At 70.0% G+C, this 20,346-nt stretch overlaps 2 protein-coding genes across 7 annotated transcripts; one reads left to right on the forward strand and one right to left on the reverse strand.

The window, feature by feature from the left end:
- Nucleotides 1–264: 264 nt before the first annotated feature.
- On the reverse strand, nucleotides 265–8,646 carry CACNB3 (calcium voltage-gated channel auxiliary subunit beta 3; the record flags this gene model as incomplete). 5 transcript variants are annotated; one of them, XM_082781397.1, is made up of 14 exons in its annotated part: nucleotides 265–847; nucleotides 939–1,088; nucleotides 1,200–1,295; nucleotides 1,376–1,527; nucleotides 1,617–1,726; nucleotides 1,818–1,876; nucleotides 2,064–2,144; nucleotides 2,456–2,475; nucleotides 2,591–2,652; nucleotides 2,729–2,844; nucleotides 2,943–3,065; nucleotides 3,149–3,271; nucleotides 5,985–6,077; nucleotides 8,413–8,646. In XM_082781397.1, 14 exons carry the CDS (start codon nucleotides 8,644–8,646, stop codon nucleotides 533–535), a joined length of 1,734 nt encoding a protein of 577 aa, XP_082637523.1. In that variant the 3' UTR covers nucleotides 265–532. The 5 variants fall into 5 exon arrangements, with proteins under 5 accessions (XP_082637523.1, XP_082637522.1, XP_082637526.1 ...); XM_082781396.1 differs by having other exon boundaries at nucleotides 2,591–2,655; XM_082781400.1 differs by lacking the exon at nucleotides 8,413–8,646 and adding an exon at nucleotides 6,273–6,410 and having other exon boundaries at nucleotides 2,591–2,655.
- ADCY6 (adenylate cyclase 6) lies at nucleotides 8,579–19,562 on the forward strand. Of its 2 annotated transcripts, XM_082781382.1 has the most exons (22): nucleotides 8,579–8,723; nucleotides 9,514–10,357; nucleotides 11,600–11,749; nucleotides 11,868–11,989; nucleotides 12,076–12,187; nucleotides 12,280–12,407; nucleotides 13,084–13,242; nucleotides 13,350–13,491; nucleotides 13,570–13,698; nucleotides 14,151–14,176; nucleotides 14,277–14,424; nucleotides 14,699–14,796; nucleotides 14,880–14,967; nucleotides 15,070–15,186; nucleotides 15,273–15,431; nucleotides 16,191–16,366; nucleotides 16,465–16,494; nucleotides 17,075–17,204; nucleotides 17,295–17,558; nucleotides 18,312–18,516; nucleotides 19,141–19,265; nucleotides 19,354–19,562. In XM_082781382.1, exons 2-22 carry the CDS (start codon nucleotides 9,515–9,517, stop codon nucleotides 19,483–19,485), a joined length of 3,483 nt encoding a protein of 1,160 aa, XP_082637508.1. In that variant the 5' UTR covers nucleotides 8,579–8,723; nucleotide 9,514; the 3' UTR covers nucleotides 19,486–19,562. The 2 variants fall into 2 exon arrangements, with proteins under 2 accessions (XP_082637508.1, XP_082637507.1); XM_082781381.1 differs by having other exon boundaries at nucleotides 14,880–15,186.
- Nucleotides 19,563–20,346: the final 784 nt, after the last annotated feature.

The raw sequence follows: 20,346 nt of genomic DNA on the forward strand, positions 1-20,346 counted from the left end.
TGTCACTGTCCCCTACATCTTCAGGGCAGCGGGATGGGGGGGATGCTGCTTAAAACTGTGCCCCCCCCTCCCCCTTTTACCAAGCCTATGAGTCCTTTTTTTGGGGGGGGGGGGGCCCTCTGCTGATGGCGGCTGCCCTGCGGGGAATGATGCTGGGGGGGGGCCAGGCGGGGAAACTGAGGCAGGGAGAAGGCTTGTGGCTGCTCTCGGGTCACCAGGAGCCAGGGAGGGGGTTGTTTTTTTTTTTTTTTTGGGGGGGGGGGGGCCCTGGCATCCTGGCCGCCGGCCCCCTCCTGTGCTTATTATGGCTGAAGACGGTGCCCGGGGCCAGGCGCCGGGAAGCTGCCGCTGCCGAGAGGAGTTCCCCGAGAGAAGGGGGGAAGATTGTCTGAGCACCCCCAGCGCGGGGCTGGGGTTGGGGTAAAAAAAAAAAAAAAAAAAAGGGCGGCGAGGACCCAGGGAAGGGGCCCCCAACCCCTTTTCCCCTTTTTTTTTTTTTTTTTTTTTTCCCTTCCCCTTTTGCCCACCCGCCCTAGTAGCTGTCCTTGGCCCAGGGCCGGCTGCGCTGCCAGTTCCTGTCGTGGTCGCGCTCGGGCGGGCGCTCCAGCAGGCGCTCCTGCGCGGCGGGGCCGGGGGGGCCGTGCAGCCCGCTGTTGTGATGCCGGTGGGGTTGGTAGAGGTCGGGGTAAGGCTCCCCGTACTCCTCTTCCTCCTCCAGGTGCCGGGAGCCGCGCTGCGAGGAGGCCGCCCAAGGTTTGGGCGAGGGCTCGCTGGCCTCGTCCGAGGGCATCAGGCTGTCGTGCTCCAGCGGCGAGTGCTCGCCCCGCTCCCCCAGCAGCTGCTGGCTCTGGGGGGGGGGCACAAACGGGGCTGGGGGGGGGCGCCCCTTTCCTTTTAACCCCCTCGGGGGGTGTCTGGGGGGGTTGGTTTTTGGGTACCTGCAAGCCTGGGAGGCTGGTGGGCGAGGGCACGGCGTGCGGGGCGTGCGGCGGGTGGTGCGTGGCGCGCCAGTACACCTCCAGGTACTCGGCCAGGTGCTCGCAGGCGTCCTCCAGCTGGTTCTCGTCCAGGATGACGTCGAAAAGCTCCTGGGGAAGGGCAGGAAGGGGGTGAGGGAGGGCACGGGGAGACGCCCCCTCCCCCCCCAGGGTTTTATCCTGGGGTTTGGGAAGGGGTGGGGGGGGGAGCTGCGGGCTCACCGGGGGGCACTGCACCAGCTTGTCGGCTGCCATCATCTGCACGTTGAGGTGCTTCACCTGCGACTTGCCGCGGGATTTGATGAGCCGCTGCAGGACCTGGGGGGGGACACAGGAGGGTGATGGCAGCCTGGGGACGAGCTTGGACCCCTCCCCAGAGCCCCAGCCCCCCCCCTCACCTTGGGGGAGGACACCTTGACGTAGACGATGATGGGCGCCAGCGAGGTTTTGGCCAGCTGGGCCGGGTGGTTGATGGTGTCGGCGTCCAGCACCACCAGCTGCAGGGACTTGGCCAGCTCGAAGATGCGCTCGATCTCGCTCTGCACCTCGGCTTGGGGAGGGCCGGAGAAGACCTTTTAGGCCCACCACCCCCCCCAGGGGAACCCCCCCCCCCCCCCCTCGATGCCCCTGGCCCCTCACCGATGCTGGAGCGGGTGGTGGAGCGCTCCAGGATGGCCTGCTTGCCCAGGTTGTTGAGGATGGAGCGCTTGGCCAAGGAGAGGTCGGCCGTGATGTGGGTGATGGAGATCCTGCGAGAGGGGGGGGCAGAGGCAGCGCTGGGGGCCCTGCTCTGCCCGTATGTGGCAGGGGAAGGGTCTGGGGGTCTGGGGGGGGGCTCACCTGCCGTCAAATCTGTGCTTGAGGAAGTCGAAGAGGGCTTTCTGCATCATGTCGGTGACCTGCGGCGGGGCGGCCGCGCGGTGAGCCGGTGGCAGATGGCAGCGGCGGGGAGGTGGCAGTCGTGCGGTGCCACCCCCCCCCGGCAGTCCCGGCCCTGCCATCTGCCTGCCACCGGCACGGAGAAAATCTGAAGGGGGGGGGGACAGGATGGGATGGGGTAGGACCCCCCCCCCCCCAAAATAATACCTCGTATCCTTTCAGCGAGGGTCCCACCAGCACCACCGGCCGCATGGAGGGGACCACGTCGTAGGGTGGGATGTGCTGCGTCTGCGGGGGGGGGGCGTGGGGATGGGTCAGTGCTCTGTGATCCCACCCCCGGGGGGGTTTCGGGTGTTCTGACCCCCCCCCCAGCCCCAAAACCCTCCCACCCCCAGGGGGGTTTCAGTGAACCTGGGTGTCCTGACGCCCCCCAGCCCCAAAACCCTCTCACCCCCAAGGGGGATTTCAGTGAACGGGGGTGTCCTGACCCCCCCCCAGCCCAAAAACCAGCTGGGGAGAGGGGTGTAGCTCCCCCCCCAGCCCCAAACTCTGCCTGCGGCCCCCTCCCCATCTCCCCCAGCCCCCTCCTGGGGCCTCACCTGCTTCTGCTTCTGCTTGGCTTGGGGGGGGGGGGGGAGAGAGAAAAGACAGAGGTTGGTGACAACGCAGTGGACCCCCCCAGACCCCAAAATATCCCCTGGACCCCCCCACGCCCCCCCCCGACCTTCCCTTACCTAAGGAAGGGGGAGGCGATCGCCGGTTCCCGCTGTCGCCGAGGCCCAAGGCGTTGCCAGCTCTCCTGGGGCAGACAGGAGGTGAGTGGGGGCCGGGGGGGGGGCGGCAAGATGCCGGGGGGGGGGGCCGCTCCCTACCTGGCTTTCTGCTCCTGTTTGAGCCTCATGGCTTCCAGGCGCTGGGGGCTGGGGATGAAGGCGATGTCCCCCCCCTCCTTCACTAGGCGCCCGATCCACCAGTCATTGCTGTATTTCTGAAAAGGTGGGGGGGGGGGGGGGAAGGAGAAAGGTTGGGGGGGCCCTGATCCTGCTTCCCCCCCCCAAAAAAAAAAGAAAACGAACCCCTTCTCACCTCCTTGATGTGCAGGAAATCTTTGGCTTCGAAGTTGATGGCGGCTCCCTGCACCGGGCACTCCTCGTCCAGCGCCCCGCAGTAGCTGACATTGGTGCGCACGGCGAAGGCGACCGGCTTGTGCTGGGGAGGAAAAGGGGGGGGGGGGGCTCAGCGCCTTCCCCCCACCCCCAAAAAAAATAAAAATGAGCCCCCCCGTCCCGTACCTTGGCCCTCTCGAGCTGCTGCTGGGCCTGGCTCTCCACCTCGCGCCGGGCACTCTCGCGATCCTCCTCGAGGGACACGTCGGAGTCCAGGGACGGGCGGCTGGTGTAGGAGTCGGCCGAGCCCTGCGGGACGGGGCTGAGTGCTGGGGGGGCTGCGGGGACCCCCCCACAACGGGGTGGGGGTGTCCATGTCCCCCCCACCACCTCCCAGCAGGGCCAGCCCGGAAAAGGGGTCCCCAGTCCTCCCCATCCCGCTTTCGGCATCCCCGGTGCCACCAAACTGGGGACCCGCGCGTGGCATCAGCTCCGCGTGCTGGGGGGGGGGGAAAAACCTAGAGCCCCCCCCCCCCGGTATGGGATATAGGGTCAAGCTGGGGGCTGTGGGACCCCATCCTGTGCCCCCCAACCACGCCGTGGCCCTGCCCAGATCCCCCCCCCCAGCCCCGTTCCCCATCCCCAGCCCTGGGGTACCCAAGTGCGGGGCCTCGCTGCGGCCCCCCCCTTGGTTTTCCCCCCCCCCCACCGGCAATTAGCGGCTGCCTGCTGCGCCCGGAACAGGCGCAGAAGCTGCAGTGAAATATTTATAGGTGCCTGGATGTGGCTGAGCCCCCCCCCACCCGCGGCCCCCCGCCCGCCCCCCCCCACCCCCCCCCGAGGAGCTCCGGGCCCTGGCGAGCTGAGCTCAGCAACGTGGCGCGCCCCCCCCCCCCCCCCACGCCCCCCACCCTGCGCATCTCAGCTTCGCTCATCCCCGGGGGGGTGGTGTTAGAGCCCCCCCCCCCCCCCAAACACAAGCAATATGGCTTTCCCAGCATGGCCCCCCCCCCAACATGGCCTCCCCAGCACGCCTCCCACCCCCCCCCCCCCAGCATCTCAGCAGCCCCCCCTCAGCATCCCCAGCGCGGCGTCTCCATCACCGCCCCCCCCCCCCCAAAAAATAAAACCCTCGGGGGGGGGGGGGTCCGCGGCCACGGAGGGGTTCGAGGGGGGGGCACCTGCCCCGTGGGGGGGTGGGGGGGGGGACAGCGGCGAGGAACAAAGGGCTGGAGGGGGGGGGGGGGACACACGAGGGGCGACACAAGGCGAGGGGTGACAGCGGGCACGGGCCCCCCCCCGCCGCGCACGGATTTCCCCCGGTCCCCACATCGCGATCACGGTGCCCCCCCCCCCCGGTTTCCCCCCCCCTTCCCGGTACCGGGCCGGTACCTCGTTGAGCAGGAAGGTAGCGCTGGAGTCAGAAAACGACATAGACGGGGCGAGCCGAGCCGAGCCCCCCCCCGCCCCCCCACCGCCTCCACCACCACCCGGTTACCGGCACCGGCTCCGGTTCCGGCTGCGGCTCGGGCTCGCCTGGCCCTGCCCGCTCCGCTCCGCCGCCCCTCCCCGCCCCTCCCCGCCCCCGCCTCCCGCCGCCCCCCCCCCCCCCTCCCCAAACCTCCCCCCCCCCCCTCTCCGCCACCTCCCCGGGGCTCCCGGAGCCGCCGCCGCGCTCGGGGCCGCCCCCGCCGCACCGGGATGGGGATGGGGGAGATGGGGGGGGGGGGGGACACACCGGGGAGGGGGGCGGCTCCTTATTCCCCGAGGGGGGGGGGGGGGGGGGTTACGGACCCTCCCCGGTGTGCCCCCCCCCCCCTCCACTATCCGCCGGGGGTCCCGAGCGGCTCCGGTGCTGAGCACCGGGACGGGGCTACCGGGGAGGGGGGGTCCCGGGGCAGCAGCGGCGGGGCCGTGATGGTCCCCCCACCCCCCCCGGAGCCTCCCTCGGCCGGTGGTACCGGGGGGGGGGGGGGGGGGCCGTGGGTACCTCCATGCTCCGGTGCGGCGGCGGCGGCCCCGTCCTGCCCCGAGCCGGCAGCAGCCCCGTTCTGCGGGCCGAGCCCTGCGGCGGGGCCGGAGCCGCTCCCGCCCCCCCGCCGCGCCCCCCCCGCCCCCGAGGAGGGGGGCAGCTGCGGCTCCCGGGGGACCGGGCCGGCCCGCCCCGTTACAGCACGGCGGGACGGGTACCGGAGGCACCGGGCCGGCCCGAAGCGGGGAGCCCCCGGGTGATGGGGGGGGTGTGGGGGGGGGGACGGGTTCGGTCCCGGGGGGCACCGGTACCGGCCCCGGGGCAGCGGCGGGGCCGGGCCGGGCCCTCTCCGAGGTGCTGAAGGCACCGCAATGGGGTCGGGGATGGGGCGTACCGGGGGCTCCGGGAGTACCGGGAGGGGGGCAGGAAGCACCCTGCGGGGATTACCGGGTGCTCCGACCACCCTGAGACCCCCCCCGGGCCGTCCCGCGCCCCCCATCCCCTCCCCGGTGCTTCCCGGTACCACGGGCGGGGATGGGGAGGGGGCGCCCGGTACCGGGGCGAACAGGGACGGGAGCGGGACAGGCTACGGGAGCGGGGGATGGGGGCGGCCCGGGGACACCCCCCGGGATCCTGACGCTGCCTCAGTTTCCCCGGTGCCGCCCCCCCCCCCCCCCCCCGGCGCCGCAGTGCCGGTGCCCGGCCCGGCCCTGACGCAGCACTCGCTATTTTTAGCCGCTGCGATGCCACCGGAGCCCGGTACCGGAGCCGGGCTCCGGTCCCGGGGCGTGGGGGGGGGGGGATGAGGTTGAGCACCGGCCGGTCGGGTCCCCGCCGTACCGGGGGGGCGAGGATTTATTTTTTTTTTTATGGGGGGGGGGACACAAAAGGGAACCGGGCGCTCCCCGGCCCGTGCCTTACTGCGGAGCCGCAGCGCCGCCGCCCCCGGGAGCGAGCCGGGGAGGGAGGAAAAGGGGAGGGGGGGGGGGAAAACGGGGCTGGCGGGGCTGCCCCGCCCCGGTGCCGGTGCCGGTGCCGGTGCCCGCTCACCTGCCTGCGGAGGATGCTGGAGGTGGTGTCGGACGAGGTGCTGCCGTCCGAGCGCTTGAAGCGGCTCTTGCGCTTCGGCAGCCTCCGGGGGCTCTGCGAGGGGATGGGGATGGGGGGGGGGAGCGGCGGGGGCGGCCGGTGAGCACCGGGAGGCACGGCCCCCGCCGCTGCGGCGTTACCGGCAGCCCCCCCTCCCTCTTTCCCCCCTCCCTCCCCTAAAAGAACCGAATCGAACCGAGCCGAACCGAACCGGACCCTGGAGGACCGGGAAGGCTCCGGCTCGCTCACCTGGAAGGAACCGGGAGCTGCGGGCTGCGGCGGGCCGGACATCCCCGGCGGCACCCCCCCGGGATCCCGGCGGGGCCGCCCCGCACCGGACCGCGGCGCTCCGCCGGGAAGGGCCGCGCCGCCGCCGCCGCCGCCGCCGCCACCGCCTCGCTCCGCATCACACGGGGCCGCCGGGGCGTCCCGGTCGTCCCCGCCCCCGCCTGCCCGCCCCCGCGCCCATCCCCGTGGCGTCCGGCTGCGCCCCCGGAGCTGGGCAGCCACCGGGCGGCGGCGGCGGCGGCGGGGGGGGGGGGGGGGGCACCGGGTTACGGCTCCTCCCCGCAGCCCCCGGTGCTGCCAGGCCCCGGTGCCGCCGCCGTACCCACGCGTGTCGGTGTCCGGACCCCCCCACACTCACACACACACACACCCGGTTCTGTCCCCGTGTCCCCGCGTGGGGCCGTGCCCGGGGTTTGGGGTGCTCACACCGGGTCCCCCCCCCCCCCCCACCAAAAAAATATCCCCGGTGTCCCCGGGGCTGGCCCCATCCTGCCCGGCCCCGCGGTGCTGCGGCATCGCCGCGAAGCCGCCCGCGATCGATGGAGGCGGCGCCGGGGCTGCTGCGGCCCCCGGGGGGGGGGTGGGAGGGAGGGAGGGGGGCAGCGGGGCGGGGACCGGCCCCAGCGGTCCCGGGGGGGGGGTCGGGATCCGGCCCGGGGAGGAGCAGAGTGGGCAGGGGCAGGCCCGGGGAGCTCCGGCACGGCCGAGGTTTGGGCTGGGGAGTGCCAACAGGGGCAGGATGCGGCCCGGGGAGATCCAGTGGGGTCAGGATCTGGCCCAGGGATCCCCAACAGGGTCAGGATCTGGCCCAGGAAGCCCCAGTAGGGTCAGGATCCGGCCCCAAGAGCTCCAGCAGGGACAGGATCCAGCCCAGGGGTCCCCAGTAGGGTCAGGATCTGGCCCGGGGAGCCCCAGCAAAGGTCGGGATCTGGCCCAGGGAGCTCCATCAGGGTCAGGATCCAGCCCAAGAAGCCCCAGTAGGGTCAGGATCTGGCCCGGGGAGCCCTAGTAGGGTCAGGATCTGATCTGGGGATCCCCATCAGGGTCAGGATCCGGCCGGGGGCAGGACGGTGCCTCTGGGTGCCAACACCCAGGGGGGTGCAAGCGGCCTCCCTGGGACCAGGCACCCCCCAAGCCCCCGGGTGCCCCCAGCCCTGTCCCTGTGCCGGGTGCTGATGGCCCCACGGGGACACGAGTGGCACTGCCACCCCTCGCTTCCCCCCCCCAGCCCGGCGGCACTTCCTCACGGGGCCGCGGGGACACGGGGACAGCGGCGGCGCTGGTAATTAATGATTAATCTGCGTTCCCCGGGGCCCAGCGCTGCTGCGGGGGGGGGATGGGGGGGTGCTGCTGATAAGGGGGGGGTTGCACGACCCTTTCCTGGCCCCCGGGATAATTTGGGGGGGGCAGGAGGCCCGGGGCTGGACCCCTCCTGGGGCTGTGGGTGCCCCAAAGCCTGATCCGTGCCCCCCTGGAACTGGGGAGGGGGCAGCGGGGGGGGTGCCCTGCGCCCATAGGTGCTGGTGGGGGTGTGCGTGAACAAATGGGGGGGGGGGGGCACGAACGAGGGGGTGTGCAAAGGGGTGTGTGCATGCTGGGGGTGCTTGTGCAAGGGGGTGAGCGTGCAAGGGGGTGCGCGCGCTGGGGGGGGCATCCGGGGTGCGTGGGTGCGGAGAGGGGGGGGTGCGCGTGTGCAAGGTCTGCGTGTGCAAGGCGATGCGCGTGCAAGAGGGGCCGAGCGCGCGTGCAAGGGTGCACGAGCGCGTGCGTGCGCGTGCAAGGGGGCGCGGGGATGCGCGCGGGGGGGGGGTGCGCGCGCGCGCGCGCGTGTGCGAGTGAGGGGCTGAGTGTGCAAGGGGCACGCACCGGGAGGGGGGTACGGGTGGGGGGGGGCGTGTGTGTGTGCGCGTGCCCGCGCGTGTGCGGGGACACGGCCGCGCGTGTCCCCGTTGTCCCCGCCATGTCGGTGCAGGCCGGCGGCGCGTGTGGCCGTGTCTGCGCGGCCCCGGGGGTACCGGGCCGCCCGTGCCCGCGCGCGCGCCCGCCGCCCCCGCGCGCCGCCCGCGCCTCCCCCGCCGCACCGGGCCGTACCGGGCCGTACCGGGCCGTACCGGACCGCCGCCTCTGCGCCTTTAAGACCGCCGGCCGGGAGCGCCCGGGAGCGGATCCGGCCGGGGGGGCGGGCACCGGCCGGGGCGGGCCGGGGCTGCGGCCGGGACCGCGACCGGGGCCGGTACCGGGGGCCCGGCCTGGGCGCGGGATGGGGCGGCGGGGGCGCAGCGCGGCCGCCGTGTAAGAACGGGCGGCGGCGGCGGCGGGGTCGGACCGGAGCCATACCGGGACCGGACCGGGACCGGACCGGGGCGCGGGGCCCCGCGGGCGGTGGCGGCGGCGGCGGCGGCGGACACGGAGGTGAGCGGGGCCGGACCGGGCGCACAGGGCGCGGCGACCGGAGAGGGGGGACCCCCGGGGTACCGGGGCGGGGATCCGGGGCGGTGGCGGCGGAGACCGTGCCCGGGGCCGGGGCGCGCCCGGTGCGGCGGAGCGAGGGCCCCCGGGGCAGCGGGGGCTGAGCGGCCCCGAGGGCGCGGGGCGGTGCTCGGGGCTCCGGGAGGTGCCGGTGCCGGTGCCGGTGCAGCGGGGGCTCCTCGGGGCTCCCCGGGGTGGGAGGCGGACGAAGGGCGCTGGCGGGGCCCGAGGCGTCCCGGGGTGCGGCGGCCGGGCCCGGGGGGGGTCCCCGCGGCCGTGCCCGGTGCAGGGGAGGAGGGAGGCGGCCGCCGGCTCCGGGGCCCGGCCCTTCCCGGCGGCCGTTCCCTTTGGTTGCGCACCCCGGGGCTGGGACCGGCTGCCACATCCCGGGTTGGGCCCCGGTGCCCCGGGGAGCCGTTTGGCCGCCGTTCAAGACAAACAGGGCCGGGACGCCCGGGGACGGTTCCAGTTTCGCCGCAGGTCACTGCGCCAGGGAGGCCGCGGCGGGGCCCAGCCTCGGCACCCGCCACCGGGCACCTGCCGCCGGCACGGGCACGGCACCCGCGGGGCTGGAGGGAGAGCCGGTGCCACGGTGCCGTGGGCTCCAGCTCCCCGGGGAGGGCCGGGTCGGGACGGAGCGGGGTCTGCTCGGTGCTTCCCGGAGGTAGCGGTCGGGGGTCCCGGAGGCAACGGGCCCCCGGTTTGGGTGCTGACCCCCGGGCGGTGCCCGCAGCATGTCGTGGTTCAGCGGCATCCTGGTGCCCAAGGTGGACGAGAGGAAGACGGCATGGGGGGAGCGCAACGGCAAGAAGGGCAAGCGCCCGCGCGCCGCCCTCTGCGGCCCCCGCTACATGAGCTGCCTGCAGGACCCTGAGATGGAACGGGGCGCGGGACCCCCCCGGGCCACCCCGGGGCTGCGCTGCACCTGGCAGGAGGACCACTACGGCAAGAAGGGGCCGGCGGGGGACCCGGGGCTCAAATCGGGGGACCTGGGTTTGGAGGACAGCGAGGCCAAAGCGCCCAAGGGGGCCGGGGGCCGCGGCGAGCGGCTGTCGGCCGGCGAGTGCTGGCGGCGTTTGCTGCAGGTCTTCCGCTCCAAACGCTTCCAGTCGGCCAAGCTGGAGCGGCTCTACCAGCGCTACTTCTTCCAGATGAACCAGAGCAGCCTGACGGTGCTGATGGGGGTGCTGGTGCTGGTCTGCGGGGTGATGCTCCTCTTCCACTGCCTGCCCGGCGCCCCGCACGTGCCGGCGGCCGCCTCGCTGGCGGGCGCCACGGGGCTCTTCCTGCTCCTGATGGTGCTGTGCAGCCGCAGCGCCTTCCCCCAGGACTACATGTGGGTGGTGAGCTACGTGGTGCTGGGGCTGCTGGCCGGGGTGCAGGCGCTGGGCACGGTGGCCGCGGCGCCCCGCAGCGCGGCCGAGGGCGTCTGGTGGAGCGTCTTCTTCATCTACATCACCTACACCCTGCTGCCCGTGCGGATGCGGGCGGCCGTGCTGGCCGGGGCGCTGCTCTCCGCCCTGCACCTCGCCATCGCCTGGCACCGCAACGCCGCCGACCCCTTCCTCTGGAAGCAGGTAGGACCCTCTCGGGACTGGGGGGGGTGCTGGTGGCGCAGGGCTGGGGGCGGTATTTGGGGAAGGGGGACCCTCCCGGTTCTCCCCCAGTTCTGCCCCTGTTGTGTTGGAGTCACCCCCTGGTTGCCAAATTGGCTTTTTTGCCCCTTCTGTGCCTGGAAGGTTCTGGATGCCCACTGGGGGGGTGAGGGGGGGGTCTGTGGGTGCTGCTGGCGGCACGGCTGGGGTCGCCCCCTCCTCCCCGCGCTGGGGCCGCGCACAAACCCTCCATTGTGGGCCGTGCCGGGGCGGGGGCACCCACAAAGCCCCCGTTGTGGGGCTGGCGGAAACCCCCGGGGGAAGGCAAGGGGCCAGAGAGCTTGGGGGGGGGGGGGCCCCCATGGGGGTCTCCAAAGAGGGCACCGTCCCCCATTCTGCCCCCCAGGGCCAGGGGCACGAAGGGGGGGGCACAGGGGCTGCGTTGGCCCTGGGGCTGTGCGTTCCCAGGCCCTGGCTGTGCTTCTGCCCCCCCCCCAGCTTGTGGCTGTCACCCTCGCCCTGCCTGGCCGGGGTGGGGGCCACGTGCCGTCCCCATGGGGCCGGGGCAGGGAAGGGCGATGCTGGAGCCAATTCGGGTCAGGGGGCACGGGAGGGGACACCCCCCCCCCCACCACCACCGCCTCCTTTGCAAGGGGATGACCCCGCGTGGCAGGCAGTGGGGATGGGATGCGGTGGGAGCACCCCCCCCCAACCCCCCCCAAGCCCTATAAATAGCCCTGGCCCTGGTCCCAGGGGATGGGGACGGGGAGGGGGGAAACCGCAGCGCTCCCGCTGCAGCCATCTCCGCTTCCCGGCCCTCCCCCGGCTTCCTCCGCTTCCCGAGGGCCCGCGGGGCCTGGCTGCAGCCCCGTGCCCCCCCAAAAAACCTGCCCTGGGTCCCTGCCCCCCCAGGTCCCCCCCCATCCCTTGATTCCCCGTGTTCCCCTTGCACCAGATCCCCTGGCTCCCCACGTTCACCTCATCCCCCTGGGCCATATTTTCCCCCATCCCCTTGCCCCGTGCCCCCCTCACCCCAATTCCTTGAGCCCCCACGTCCCCCTTGCAGCCCCCCCACCCCGGTCCTATCGGCAGCTCCCCTCCGTGCTCTAGAGCCGGGATTTTGGGGTGAGCTGGGGGGTTTTGGGGGGGGGGGTACGGTGCTGGTGGTGTGGGGTTTGGTTTGGGGGTCCTCGGTGGCCGCGCTGAGCCCCCCGTTGTCACCAGCTGAGCGCCAACGCCCTGATCTTCCTGTGCACCAACGTGGTGGGGGTCTGCACCCACTACCCCGCCGAGGTCTCGCAGCGCCAGGCCTTCCAGGAGACCCGCGGCTACATCCAGGCACGGCTGCACCTCCAGCGGGAGAACCGGCAGCAGGTGGGACGGGGCTGGGGACACCGCGAGGGGTTGGGGAGGGGGTCCCGGGGACAACGGGGACCCCGGGGTGGCGGTGGAAGGGGTGACCCGGGGGCTGACGGGGTGGCGGTGGGCGCAGGAGCGCCTGCTGCTCTCGGTGCTGCCCCAGCACGTGGCCATGGAGATGAAGGAGGACATCAACACCAAGAAGGAGGACATGATGTTCCACAAGATCTACATCCAGAAGCACGACAACGTCAGGTACCCGGGGGGGTGTGGGTGAGGTTTCGGGGGGCTTGGTGTCCCCCTCCCCGGCCATTTCCAGCCCGTGCCCTTCCTCCCGGCAGCATCCTCTTCGCGGACATCGAGGGCTTCACCAGCCTGGCGTCGCAGTGCACGGCGCAGGAGCTGGTGATGACGCTCAACGAGCTCTTCGCGCGCTTCGACAAGCTGGCGGCGGTGAGCGGTGAGCCGGGGTAGGGGGTTCGGGGGTCCGGACCCCCCCGTCCTGACCTGTCCGGCCTCTCTGCTGTCCCTTTTACCCCTCCCAGGAGAACCACTGCCTGCGCATCAAGATCCTGGGGGACTGCTACTACTGCGTGTCGGGGCTGCCGGAGGCGCGCGGGGACCACGCGCACTGCTGCGTGGAGATGGGGGTCGACATGATCGAGGCCATCTCGTGAGTGGGGTGGGCACGGTGCCACCGAGACCCCAGGGGGCTGTGCCCATCGCTGGTGCTGGCATGTCCTCAGTGCCACTGGAGTCCCAAGGGGGGCTCTGTGCCTGTTCCTAGTGCTGGTGTGTCCGCGGTGCCACCAAGACCATGCGTGTCCCCAAAGCTGGCATGTCCCTGGTGCCACTCAGACCCCAGGGGCTGTGCCTATCACTGGTCCTGGCATGTCCCCAATGCCATCTGAATCCCAAGGGGGGACATTGTGCCTGTCCCTAGTGCCTGCGTGTCCCCAGTGCCACCTCAAGCCCACCGAGACCCCTCATGTCCCCGAAGCCGGCACATCCCCAGTGCCACTGAGACCCCAGGGGCTGTGCCTGTCTCTGGTCCTGGCGCGTCCCCAATGCCACCAGAGTCCCAAGGGGGGGCTCTGTGCCTGTCCCTAGTGCCTGCATGTCCCCGGTGCCACCTCAACCCCACCTCAACCCCTCGTGTCCCCAAAACTGGCACATCCCCAGTGCCACCACGATCCCCGGTGCGCGTCCCCAGCCCGGTTTTACGCACGTCCCCGGTGCTGCTGCGCCCCTGGCTGCGTGGACACGGGGACACGACCGTCCCCGGTGCCCACGGGGGTGGTCGTGGCCGCCGGGTGACGCGGTGCCGGGGGGGGGGGGACCGTCCGCAGGCTGGTGCGCGAGGTGACGGGGGTGAACGTCAACATGCGCGTGGGCATCCACAGCGGGCGCGTGCACTGCGGGGTCCTGGGGCTGCGCAAGTGGCAGTTCGACGTCTGGTCCAACGACGTGACCCTGGCCAACCACATGGAGGCGGGGGGCAAAGCCGGGTGAGCCGGGCAAGGGCGAGAAGGGGCTGGAAAGGGGGGTCCAGGATTATGGGGCTGGTGGCAGCAGGGCTCAGTGCCTTTTTTCTCTCTGTCCTGGACCCCCGCAGGCGCATCCACATCACCTGGGCCACGCTGCAGTACCTGAACGGGGACTACGAGGTGGAGCCGGGCCACGGCGGCGAGCGCAACGCCTACCTCAAGGAGCACAACATCGAGACCTTCCTCATCGTGGGCTGCAGCCAGAAGCGCGTGAGTCAGGGGGCTGGCGAGGTGGGGGGGGACGGGGATGGATGTGTGGGCCCCCCTCACGGCCTCGTCGCCCCGCAGAAGGAGGAGAAAGCCATCCTGGCCAAGCTGCAGCGCGCTCGGGCCAACTCGACGGAGGGGCTGGTGCCACGCTGGGTGCCCGAGCGCTCCTTCTCCCGCACCAAGGACTCCAAGGCCTTCCGGCAGATGGTGAGCGGCCCCCGGGGGGTTTGGGGGGGGGCACTGGGTATGGGTCCCCCCCCCGCCGTGGCCGTATCAGCCCCCTGACACCTTCCTGTGGCTTCCCCATCTGCGCCCGCAGCGCTTTGCTGCTTCCTCCTCCTGGCCACAGCCGGGATTCCCTCAGTGTGTCCCCCCCCCACATCCTCACTGGGGGCAGGACCCCCTCATCCTGCCCTTACGGACCCTTGGGACCCCCCCCCCCATTTTTTACCAGGCTTTGGGGACCCTTGGGGACATCCCCAGGCCTTGTCACTCTTGTGACTCTGTCCCCTGTTCTTCCCAGTGACTTTGGGGATGCCCCACATCCCCCCCAGGGTCACTCCGGGGGTCTTTCCCCCATCCTCACCAGCCCTGGGACCCCCCCCAATCCCTGCCAGTGCCCCTGATGCCCCCCCCTCACCTCCCTTGTGTCTCCCCAGGGCATCGATGACTCCAGCAAGGACAAGTAAGTGTCCCCAAAGCTCAGTGCTCGGCGTTTTGGGAAGGGAGCCGAGCCTGGGGGGGGGGGCACAAAGAGCCTTGACCCCCCCCTTGCCGTGCCCCAGCCGCGGTGCCCAGGAGGCCCTCAACCCCGAGGACGAGGTGGACGAGTTCCTGAGCCGGGCCATCGACGCGCGCAGCATCGACCAGCTCCGCAAGGACCACGTCAAGAAGTTCCTGCTCACCTTCCAGACACCCGATCTGGAGAAGAAGGTTGGGACCCCATTGCCCCCCCCATTTCCCCCCCCCCCCCCCTTTATCCTAACCCTATTGTCCCCTTGGTCCCCTCCATCCCCTTGGGTCACCTTCGTCCTGGCCCCGTGGTCCCCTCCAGCCCAGCCTGGGGTCCCCTGGCCCCTCTCCATCCTTTTTGGGGCCCCTCTCCATGCTTTTTGGGGGCCCCCTCTGTCCTTTTATGGGATTTCCATCCCATCCCAACCCCGTGGTCCCCCCCCCGTGTCCCGGCTCACCCTCCTCCTCCCCGCAGTACTCCAAGAAGGTGGACGACCGCTTCGGCGGCTACGTGGCCTGCACCCTGCTCGTCTTCTGCTTCATCTGCTGCCTCCAGTTCTTGGTGTTTCCCCCGTGAGTGCCACGACCCCGCTGCCCCCATTTTTCCCCCCCCCCCCATCGCCCCCACCACCTCTCACGGCCGCCTCTCCCCGCAGCTCCCCGCTGATGCTCGGCGTCTACGTCGGCATCTTCGTCCTCCTCTCCGCCATCCTCTTCGTCTGCGCCGTCTACTCCTGCGTTGCTGTGAGTAGCGAGTGGGTGGGCAGCTCGCGTGGGGGGGGCCCGGTGGTGCCTGACAGGTTTTTTTTTTTTTTATTTTTATTTTTTTTTTTACCCCCCCTCCAGCTCTTCCCCGCCGCCCTGCAGCGTCTCTCGCGGGCCATCGTCCGCTCCCGCGCCCGCAGCACCGCCATCGCCGTCTTCACCGTCCTCCTCGTCTTCGTCGCCGCCTTCGTCAACATGGTGAGGGCTCGGGGACGGGATTCGGGGTTGGGACACGTGGTGGGGGGGCTCGGGGCTCACCCCCTGCCTCCCCCCATCCTTCCCAGTTCGCCTGCAGCCGGGTTCCCCTGCGGGACTGCGCCGCCCGCGAGCTCAACATCACCCCCGCGGCGGTGGGGCCGTGCCAGCTCCGTGCCCTCAACCTCTCGCTGGGGACCCCCCCGGGGCCGTGCCGCCCCCACGGGCTGGCCTGCGACTTCCCCGAGGTGAGCGGTTGTGGGGTGCTGGGATGGGGTCACCCCCCCCCCCCGGGCACGGGATCCCGTTGGGGTGCTGGTGTAGGGCAGCCAGCGGGGGCCCTTGAGGGTGCTGGGTGCTGGCGTGGGGTCCTGAAGGTGTAGGGACCCCAAGGGTGCTGGTATGGGGTTTCTGAGGGTGTAGGGTGCTGGCACGGGTGCAAAGTCCTCGGGGTGTGTTGGTGGGGGGGGGCTGAGTGAGTAGGGTACCCCCCCCCAGGGTCCTTCCTGTGTCCCAAGGGTGCTGGCACAGGGGTGCAGGGTGTCACCATGAGGTCCCCAAGGGTGCTGGCACGGGGTCCTTGAGGTTATAGGGTGCTGGCATCCACCCCTATGGGTGCGAGGTCCTTCATGGTGTTGGCATGGGGTCCTTGTGTGTGCAGGGTGCTGGCACGAGGTCCCACAGGTCCCATGTCCCCAAGGGTGCTGGCACGGGGTCCTTGAGGTTTTAGGGTGCTGGCATCAGCCCCTATGGGTGCAAGGTCCTGCACGGTGCTGGACGGGGTCCCCACGGGTGCCATGTCCCCAGGGGTGCTGGCACGGGGTCCTTGAACTTATAGGGTGCTGGCATCAGCCTTTATGGGTGCAAAGTCCTGCACCCCACAGGTGCCAGCTCCCTGCAGCTGCAGGACGGCACCGGGGATGGGGTGGGGGTGCCCACGGGTGCCACCGCAGCCCCGCGCACCCCCCTACCCGCGTGTCCCGTGTCGTCCCCCCCCCCCCCCACAGTACTTCACCTACAGCGTGCTGCTCAGCCTGCTGGCCTGCTCCGTCTTCCTGCACATCAGCAGCATCGGGAAGCTGCTGCTGATGGTGGCCATCGAGGCCACCTACCTGGTGCTGGTGGAGGGTCCCCAGGCCGCCCTCTTCGACAACGCCGACCTGCTGGTGGTGGCCAACGCGCTGTGAGTGCCCTCCCCAGCCCCCCCCGGGGGTCCCGTGTTCCCCCCCGGTTCGGGGTCCTCACCCCGCTGACCCGATCGCCCCTCTGTCCTCCCCGCAGGCCCTTCTTCAACGTGACCCAGGGCGAATGGTGAGGGGGGAACTGGGGGAACTGGGAGCAGTGGGGTGCTGGGAGGGGAGCGGGGAGGCAGCGGGAGGGACCCCTGGGGGGCTGTGCTGGGAGGGAGGGAGTGTTTTTGGGGTCTTTGTGTGTCCCTTTGGGGTCTCCGTGTGTTCCTTTAGGGTCTCCGTGTGTCCATTTAGGGTCTCCGTATGTCCTTTTGAGGTTTTTGTGTGTCCCTTTGGGGTCTTCCTGTGTCCCTTGGGGGTCTTTGTGTGTTCCTTTGGGGTCTCCACATGGCACAGGGGCATCTTTGGGGCTCTGGGCACATCTTTTGGGGGCTTACTGGGGGCTCTGGGAGCTTTTTTGGGCTTTGGGTTCACCTTCGGGGACGCCTCGGGTCTGGTTACATCTTTAGGGGTGCATCTTTTGGGATGTGGGTGCATTTTGGGGGGGTCTGGATGCATCACTATGCTCCTGTTGGGGTACAACCTTGGGGTCTGGTGCCCGCTGCCGTGTCCCCATCCCTACGGCGGGGCCCAGAGGCTGCACCCCCAAACTCCCGGGGGTCGTGGTGTGCTCAGCCTTGGGGGGGGGGCTCCTCCTGCAGCCCAGCAGAGGGCAAGGTGGCCCTGCGCTACGTCACCCCCGTCGTCCTGGCCGTCTTCGCCCTGGCTCTGTACCTGCACGCGCAGCAGGTCGAGTCCACCGCCCGCCTCGATTTCCTCTGGAAGCTGCAGGTACCGAGGCGGGGGGGGGGGGACAAAAAACCAGGCACGGGGACCCCCCGCATCCCCCCGGCGTGGCTCCAAGGGCTGTCGTGGCCGCAGGCGACGAGCGAGAAGGAGGAGATGGAGGAGCTGCAGGCCTACAACCGGCGGCTGCTGCACAACATCCTGCCCAAGGACGTGGCGGCGCATTTCCTGGCCCGCGAGCGGCGCAACGACGAGCTCTACTACCAGTCGTGCGAGTGCGTGGCCGTCATGTTCGCCTCCATCAGCAACTTCTCCGAGTTCTACGTCGAGCTGGAGGCCAACAACGAGGGCGTCGAGTGCCTGCGGCTGCTCAACGAGATCATCGCCGACTTCGACGAGGTTGGCCGCGGGGCGCATGGCAGGCCGCGGAGGGGGCGCGGGGGGATGAACCCCAGGGGGGTGAGGTGTGGGGGGACTCCTTGGGGTCTCCTTGGGACTCTTTGGGACTCCTTGGCTCCCCTTAGGGACTCCTTGGTGACTTTTGGGCACCCCTTGGGGACTCCTTGGGTCCCCTTGGGTCCTCTTGGAGACTCCTTGGGGACTCTTGGGTCTCCCTTGCCGCCTCTTGGGTCCCTCTTTGGTCCCTCTTGCATCCTCTTGGGTCCTCTTGGGGTCTCCTTGGGTCTCCTTGGGACTCTTTGGCTCCCCTTGGGGACTCCTTGGTGACTTTTGGGGTCCTCTTGGGGTCCCCTTGAGGACTCCTGGGTCCCCTTGGCTCCCCTTTGGGGACTCTTGAGGTCCTTTTGGGGACTTTTGGAGACCCATGGGGACTCCTTGGGTCCTCTTGGGGACTCTTGGGTCCCCTTGAGGACTCCTGGGTCCCCTTGGCTCCCCTTTGGGGACTCTTGAGGTCCTTTTGGGGACTTTTGAGGACCCTTGGAGACCCTTGGGGACTTTTGGGGACTCCTTGTGGACTTTTGGGGACCCGTGGGGACCCATGGGGACGGGGGAGGCCGTGGAGCAACACACGAAGGAGGCCGAGGAGCACAGGGCCGGGCCACGTAGACCCCAGCGGGGCGGTGACGGAGCGCTGCGGGTGCTCGGTGCGTGTGGGGGGGGAAGGCACAAAACCGGTGCTGTGTCCCCCCCCAGATCATCAGCGAGCAGAAATACCGGCAGCTGGAGAAGATCAAGACGATCGGCAGCACCTACATGGCGGCCTCGGGCCTCAACGCCGCCACCTACGACCGCGAAGGCCGCAGCCACATCGCGGCGCTGGCCGACTACGCCATGCACCTGATGGAGCAGATGAAGTACATCAACGAGCACTCCTTCAACAACTTCCAGATGAAGATCGGTGAGCGGGCCCCCCCTGTGACCCCCCCCAGACCCCATTTCCCTCTTTTGGCTGCCCCTTTTCCCTTCTTTGCCCCAATTTTCCCCTCTTTGCCCCAGTTTTCCCCTTTCCTCTCTCCCCTTTTTGCTGCTGCCCCCATTTTCCCTTTCCTGGCCCCTCCTTTTCCCCTTTTTTGCACCCCCCCTTCCCCTTTTTGGCCCCTTTTTCTCCTTTCCCCTTCTTGCTCCCCCATTTTCCCTTCTTTGCCCCCATTTTCCCCTTTTTGCCCCCCCTTTCCCCTTCTTGCTCCCCCCATCCCCCCCTTTGCCCCTCCTTTTTTTCCCCATCCCTTTTTCCCTTTTTTTGACCCCCTTTTTACCCCCCTTTCCCCTTTTTATCCTCCCCCTTTCCCCCTCTTTACCCCCTTTTTTTTTTTCCCCATCCCTTTCCCCCTTTTTTTTTGCCCCCCCTTCTCCCTTTTACCCCCCCCCCTTTCCCTTTTTCACCCTCCCCCTTCCCCCCCCTCCCCACCCCATTGCTTCTACGTCTGTGTCTGCGTGTGTTGTGGGGGGGGGTATCCTTGACACTCTACCTCCCCCCCCACCCCTGTTTTGTCCCCCCTTGTCCCTCCTTGTCCCCCCCCAGGCCTGAACATGGGCCCGGTGGTGGCGGGGGTGATCGGGGCGCGTAAACCCCAATACGACATTTGGGGCAACACCGTCAACGTCTCCAGCCGCATGGACAGCACCGGCGTCCCCGACCGCATCCAGGTCAGCCAGGACCCTGGGGGGGGGGGGACACGGACATTTTCCAGCCCCCCCCAAACCCCCTTACTCACCTTTTTGCCCCCCCCCCCAGGTGACCACGGACCTCTACCAGGTGCTGGCGGCCAAGGGCTACTCGCTGGAGTGCCGGGGGCTGGTGAAGGTCAAGGGCAAGGGGGAGATGACCACCTATTTCCTCAACGCTGGCCCTGGGGGGGGCAGTTAGGGCCCCCCCCCCCCGACCCCCTCCCTTTCAGCCTGCTCCGGGAAAAAAAAAAAAAAAAAAAAAAAAAAAGCGAAAAAGAGGAACCCCCCCCCAAAAAAAAAAAAAGGTTAAAGGAGGGAAAAGCCAAAAGGGAGGGAAAAAAGGGAGAAATTGGGGGCGGGGGGGCTGGGATCTACCCCCTCCTGACCCCAGGCGCTGTTTTTTGGGGGCTGCCCCCCCCGGAATGGGGGGGTTGGGGCTGCTCCCCCCTGCAATGGGGGGGTTAAGGGGGGGTTGGGGAGGGGGCAAGGTGCAGCCTTTATTGAAATTCGCCCCCCCAGTGCCAAAGAGGGGGGGTGGGGACCCCTCCCTTGCCCTCCCCTCCCCCCCCCCCATGGTTTGGGGGCCCGGGGGGGGGGGTCCCAGCCCCCTCTGTGCCCCCCCCCCCAAGCTCTGAGGGGGGGGGTTGGGGGCACGCTCTGCAGGGGGAGGGGCAGCCCCCCCCCACCTTTTAATGCAAAAAAAACCCGACTGAAGTGACTTTTTTTTTTTTCATTTTTCCTTTTATTTTTTATTTTCAAGCAGCTGGGGGGGGGAGGGGGGGGGCTCAGCCCCTTTACCCCCCCCCCCCCACCGCGGTACGGCCCCCTCCCCCTTCATACCCCCCCCTCCTCCCCCCAAACCCCTTTATCCTGTACAGATAAATTATATAAACGCACTTTGATACGAGCCGTGCCGTGCCCTTGGGGGTCAAAGGGGCGGGAGGGGGGGGGTCAAGGGGTTAAAGGTCAAAGGGTTAAAGGTCAAAGGTCAAAGGTCGGAGGGTTTGGGGAGGGAGCGCGCGTGTGTGTGGGGGGGGTGCCACGGGGCCCACCGCCACCC

Source organism: Aythya marila (genome assembly GCF_965140915.1).
Source record: "Aythya marila genome assembly, chromosome: 30".
Classification (NCBI taxonomy): domain Eukaryota; kingdom Metazoa; phylum Chordata; class Aves; order Anseriformes; family Anatidae; genus Aythya; species Aythya marila.

Bases quoted from the DNA above. Each gene is read 5' to 3' on its own strand.
- ADCY6 (XM_082781381.1), top strand. From the start codon at position 9,515: ATGTCGTGGTTCAGCGGCATCCTGGTGCCCAAGGTGGACGAGAGGAAG. The intron at 11,750-11,867 runs GTGGGACGGGGC...CGGTGGGCGCAG, and splicing joins AGCGGGAGAACCGGCAGCAG to GAGCGCCTGCTGCTCTCGGT. The intron at 15,187-15,272 runs GTGAGGGCTCGG...CATCCTTCCCAG, and splicing joins TCGCCGCCTTCGTCAACATG to TTCGCCTGCAGCCGGGTTCC.